Consider the following 6271-nt stretch of genomic DNA (forward strand, 5'->3'; position numbering starts at 1 on the left):
ACCCTAATGAGCCTGGGAGCTATGCTGTCCAGGGCGGCTTGCCCCTGGTAGGGTCTCCCAAGGCAGATTGGTCCTAGGTGAAGGGTGACAGTCAGACAAAGAATGGTTCATAAGACCCATCATGGTACATCCAAAAGGGAAGCCGGTACCCGGCTCGGGGGTTACCGGGGCCCTGACCCGGAGCCAGGACTGGGGCTGGGGCTCGATGGCGAGCGCTTGGTGGTCAGTTCTACGTCCATGGGGCCCGGCCGGGCCCAGCCTGAGCTACCTACGTGGATACTCCTGTCTCCAGTGGACCCACCACCCGCAGGACAAGCATGAAGGGTCCGGTGCAGTGTGGATTGGGCGGTAGACCAAGGCGGAGGCCTTGGCGGTCGATCCTCGGTTATGGAAATTGGCTTTTGAAACATGGAACATCACCTCTCTGGCTTGGAAAGAGCTGGAGCTTGTGGGGGAGGTTGAGCGCTACTGACTAGATATGGTCGGCCTCACCTCCACGCATAGCGTCGGCTCAGGAACCCAAGTCCTTGAGGGGGGTTGGACACTCTTCTACGCTTGAGTTGCTCAGGGTGAGAGATGGAGAGCGGGGGTGGGCTTTTTCTTGCCCCCAGACTCTCTAGTTTGACGTTGGGGTTCTCGCAGTTGAGCGAAAGGGTTGCTTCCCTGCGCCTTCGGGTCGGGGAACGGGTTCTGACTGTTGTTTGTGCGTATGCACCAAACAATAGTTCAGAGTACCCGCCCTTTTTGGAGGATCTAGGACGGACGCTGGGCGCTTAACTGATCTGTCATGGTGAAGAAGGAGCTGAGCCGGAAGGCAAAGCTCTCGATTTACCAGTCGATCTACGTTCCAGTCCTCACCTATGGCCATCAACGTTGGGTGATTACCGAAAGAACGAGATCGCGGATACAAGCGGCTGAAATGAGTTTCCTCCCCAGGGAGGCCGGGCTCAGCCTTAGAGATCGGGTGAGAAGCTCAGACATCGGGAGGGGCTCGGAGTAGAACCGCTGCTTCTCCACATTGAGAGGAGTCAGTTGGGGTCAGCTTGGGCATCTGGCTAGGATGCCTTCCGGACGCCTCCCTTTAGAGGTGTTCCGGACATGTCCCACTGGGAGGCGGCCTCGTGGCCGGCCCAGGACTAAGTGGAGAGATTACATCTCTCGCCTGGCTTCGGAGCGGCTGGGGGTTCCCCAGAAGAGCTGATGGAAGTGGCCGGGGAGAGGGCTGTCTGGGCACCCTCCTGAAGCTGCTGCCCCCGCGATCCGGATCCGGATAAGTGGCAGAGAAAACGAAACGAAACAAAATTTAATGGAATCAATAATACAGAATGATACAATTTTGTGTTTTTTCAAATGAATCTAATAATTCAGATCTTTCAATCAAATCAAATCTGAGTCATCATCGTTCTCTTTACATTTTTAAAGTTTTATTAAACATTACCAGAGAAAGAGACACTTCCAACTCATCACTACATCGTCCCATAATTTGACACCCAAAAGTCAGACACATCCGTGTTCAACATTTGTTCCTCCATTAAAAAGAAATCATTTTTATTCATCGTTTCCGTTCAGTGCTTTCTAGTTGTGGCTTCCAACTCATTTTACGATCAATAACCTTTCCTAGAAACTAGAAACTTTTGTCTTAAACTTGCTCAATTTCAACTTCATTCAGGTTCAGCTTAACGTGACAATTTTCCAAACACCACCAAAGCCCAGAAACGTTATTTTTATTTAGCGATAACTTATTGAGATCAAACCATGTTTTGAACACCATCACGTCTCTTTGCCCTGGATTCAATCCCTGTTTCACATCATACCCAGAACAACTTGGCTTTGAATCATCTGCAAACACAACACCAACTGCCAACCCACCAACACCCTCCCAACCTATTTTATGGCACTTGTTCTTACAGATGCAGATCTTCTGTCAGTGCCAAGGAACCTCTGACCTCTGGATGACCTCTGTTCCACCTGTGCACCATAAGGAATCACTGTTATGCTGTTGGACTACTCTCTGCTTGATGATCTCCCATGAGCCACCAGAGACCACAGCAGGTCTCTGTCTCTGCAGGAACCCGGGCAGATGTGGTGAGGAAATGTTGGAAGACAGGTGGTTGTCATGGCATTGTTGACGCCCCCCTTCAACTCTGTCACCACCGTCCAATAAGAAATACACACAAACTGCCCTGGAGAGTTTCACACTCTCAAGATTCACCCAAACCACCATTTTCCTTGTAGATCCAAAATCCATCTGAAAACACACAGCTGAAAGTTGACAAATGTGAAGCAGCTTTATAACGGCATAAAAGACTGAAATATTTTTGGATCAAACTGAAAGAATTTTATTTATGGTCCTTTTAGTGCTTTCAGATGTCTAAAATGTGAGCGGAACCTGCGTGAGGGTTCAGTCCCACCAAACCAGCGTGGGTGGTGGTGGTTTGTGGGTTGAGAGTGGGTGAGGTGGCACGGTGGTGGCTGCTCGCTGATGTGGAATTGTTGGCTGATCATGTGATCAGCACCTGTAACCAGTGTCTGATAAGGAACAGTGAACTTGTCTGTGATTGGTCAGATAGCTCTTGTCAGGTTTTTGTACAGCGTCTTCGTCTCTTTGTGTCTCCGTGGGCCTCAGAGCGCAGTAGTACACAGCCGAGTCTGCCAGCGTCACATCTGTAATGGTCAGTTCACTTTCTTGTTGCCCTGTGTTGCATCTGTATCTCTTATCAGGGATGTTTTCCTCGCCTGTGTAGCTTCTTGCTCCTTTCCAGAGAATAAACTGGGGTGCCTCATAGTCAGACTGGTGTTTGTACCAGAACAGATAAACATCAGAATATGAAGTCTCATAGTTACATCTGAGCGTTACATCTTCTCCTTCTCTGCTGCTGCTGATTCCATTTTTCATCCCTGGAACAGGGGAAATTTTCTGCCCCCATGTTGTTTCTGGAAAACACAGAAGACATGATGTCCGTCTGACGGTATGTTGGAAGAGCCACCGATATACGGAGCAATCTGGACAAAAACACCTACCAAAGCAAAGAGCAGCTAGAAGAATCCACAGCCAAGGTTCCATCTCTGCAAGAAGCTCCAAAGCAGCAGGAGAAACTGTCTGATGTTCAACATTCGGTGGTGGCCTTGTTCTCTTCTGGCAGCTCTTTCTGCTCTCAGCATGGTTAGACACAGAGGAGCACACCTCCTCCTGGGTCATGTGGCCCTCTGGTGTGACGAAGGCTTCCAGGAGCTGGGTGCTGTGTTGTTGTAGACAGGTTGTGGGTTTCCTGTCACTCTGGGCCTCACAGCACAGTCGTACACAGCAGAATCTGGAACTGCAGCAGAGGACACCTGCAGATCCACTCGGTCTCTGGACTCGTTGGAGGAGAACTTTGGCCGTGATCTTAGAGCCTCTGACCATGTGATAAGGTTACTTCCTGAGATATACAGGAGGAACTCTGGTGCTTCTCCTGGATATTGGTGATACCAGAAGAAATGATCAGGGCAGATGCTTGATTGGAGTATTTGTAGGACAGAGTCAAGATTCAAGATTCAAGATTCAAAATTCAAGATTCAAGATTCAAGATGTACTTTTTTCATCCCCGTAGGGAAATTGAATTGTAGCAGCCTAACATGGATGAATATAACTGTAGTCTCGGTTTTGTATTTACAAAGTATAGAAATAGAATAAATAAAATACAAATAAGATTAGAATGTTATAGCATTATGAGCATATATACAGCATATATTATTAGCATATATATCATATAATATATACATATTATAGGCATATATATAAGTATCAAATAAAATAGAATTAAAATGACAACATAAACCTTAAACAGTTGTTGTTATTGGCTGGGTTAGGATGAGTTATACAGTCTGATGGTGGACGGCAGGAAGGACTTCCTGTAGCGTTCCTTAGAGCAGCGAGGCTGCAGGAGTCTGCTGCTGGAGCTGCTCCTCAGTTTGTCCACTGTGTGTTATGGAGGGGGGGGGGATTGTCCATGATTGTCCACAGTTTCAACACCATCCTGTCCCTCACCACCTCGTCCATGTTATCAAGTCTACAGCCAACAACAGACCTGCCTTTTTAATGAGTTTGTGGAGTCTGTTAGCCTCCTTAGCTTAGCCTGCTCCCCAGCACACTACAGCACAGAAGATGGTGCTAGCCATGACAGGCTGGTAGAACATGTGGAGCATCCTGCTGCAGACACTGAAGGACCTGAGTCTCCTGAGGAACTAGAGGCTGCTCATGGCCTTCTTGTAGACAGCGTCGGTGTTTGTGGACCTCAGAGCGGCGTCTTTGAAACTGAGCACTTCTGTCTGGACTGCAGTCAGTTGTTCTCCACTGACTCCTACAGGAAGAGTTTGATCCGTTCCCATGGTGCCAAGAGGAACGAGCAGAGCGACAGTTGCTGCTGACTAATCATCCATACCTGTTAGAACGCTGAGCAACATCAGACAGAGAGCAGCGTAGAGCAGAGGCAGCATGGTGAACTAAAGGAACCTGTCTGCTCTGTGCTGGATCCAGCTCTGCTCAATGTTGCCCTTCTTCTCTCCTCTCCAGCTCAGTTACAAGTGAGCTCCTCCCTCAGTCTCTCCAGCTCCTCTCTCATCTGCCTTTTCCCTGTTGCTGCAGGTCAGCACACTGGCAGCAGCTTCTTGTAGCAGCTGGACTCTCCAAGTTTTGGGAGTTTTTCCATCTCAACAGGAGAGATTTTAGATGTCTGATGAGATGATTCATGTCAAAGAATGGTGAAAATGTGAGGACCGAGATTTCAGCCCTGTGGTGCCCCAGAAGAACTCACAAACCTGAGGAAACAACACATGAATTCTTTTCTTATTGCCAGAAAAAGAGCTGAAGAAGTGAGGACAGGCTCATCTTCATCATGAAGTCTTCACGTTGGTGCCTCCGTGGAAGCTAATGGAGCTACAGGAAATGACTGGTTCTCTGGTGTCTCATTCATGCATCAATAGTTCTACCACCAACCTTGTTTTGTCTTAACATCATTGCTCTTTCTTCTCTGATTTTAGTTGTTCATCTTTGTCAATATTGGGGATTGTTTTCACTCCTCTTCTTCACCACAATTGGAGACAATATCATTTCTTTACTGCATTAACTTGGTTTTTATACTTTGCGTGAAAAAAAGCCATTAAACATTTATAATGAAAGAGAATCAACATAGTTCCTCTTCCTGTCTTGGAGGCCTCTTCATCTTTGCTCCAGGTTTGATTTCTCTCATCATTTTTAAAGATGAAGAAAACTTTGTCATCACATCTCCTGACAGGAAGAGACGCTGTGTGTCGCCCTCTAGCGGCCGCTGCTCAGTGTGGCCTTACTGTGGAGGTTTTAGTGCGCACTTCTGCTGCTTCCTGTCACTGTGGGCCTCAGAGCACAGTAGTACACTGCAGAGTCTGACAGCTGAAGCTCCTGGATCTTCAGAGGAGCTGACGTCTTAATGATTAAAGCAGAAATTCTCTGTGGATCTGAAGGTTTCTGCTTGGCCCGAAGAAGCAATTTAGGAAAGTTGTTGTTTTCCTGTTTGTACCAGAACAAATACGGGTTTGTGTCGGAGGTCTGAAAAGTACAGTCCAGTGTAACAGTGTCTCCTTCAGCAGCAACAACATCTTCTGGTGGCTGCATTACTTTGTCTTCTCCTCGACACTCTGATGAAGAAGAACATGCAAGAATCACTCAAGATGATCCACTGAGTGGCTCAAAGAGTTTCCACATCTGACGCACACAGTTCTGGCCTCTAATGTGAGGCAGTGGCAGCGTGTGGTTGTCTGGTACCTACCAAAGCAAAGAGCAGCCAGAAGAATCCACAGCCAAGGTTCCATCTCTGCAAGAAGCTCCAAAGCAGCAGGAGAAACTGTCTGATGATGTTCAACATTCGGTGGTGGCCTTGTTCTCTTCTGGCAGCTCTTTCTGCTCTCAGCATGGTTAGACACCAGAGGAGCACACCTCCTCCTGGGTCATGTGGCCCTCTAGTGTAAAAGAGTCTCTCATCAGGTCTCAACTTTGTCATCACATCTCTTGACAGGAAGAGACGCTGTGTGTCGCCCTCTAGCGGCCGCTGCTCAGTGTGGCTTACTGTGGAGTGTTTAGTGCGCACTTCTGCTGCTTCCTGTCACTGTGGGCCTCAGAGCACAGTAGTACACTGCAGAGTCTGACAGCTGAAGCTCCTGGATCTTCAGAGGAACTGATTTCATTTCAGGTGGGGTTCAGTGTGGAGGAAAATCTCTCCTTAAACTCATCTTCTGTTTTCCCCTTACCGATGGTGAA

The 6271-nt window shown here is 47.9% G+C and overlaps 1 gene segment (V, D, J or C); it reads right to left on the reverse strand.

Moving 5' to 3' along the window:
• Positions 1-3467: 3467 nt before the first annotated feature.
• On the reverse strand, positions 3468-5919 carry LOC130520802 (T cell receptor alpha variable 38-2/delta variable 8-like). The segment is given in 3 exon segments: positions 3468-4340; positions 4422-5652; positions 5784-5919. Coding segments are annotated over 2 exon segments (360 nt in total).
• Between the last annotated feature and the right edge of the window lie 352 nt (positions 5920-6271).

This window comes from Takifugu flavidus, unplaced genomic scaffold (assembly GCF_003711565.1).
Source record: "Takifugu flavidus isolate HTHZ2018 unplaced genomic scaffold, ASM371156v2 ctg536, whole genome shotgun sequence".
NCBI classification, from domain to species: domain Eukaryota; kingdom Metazoa; phylum Chordata; class Actinopteri; order Tetraodontiformes; family Tetraodontidae; genus Takifugu; species Takifugu flavidus.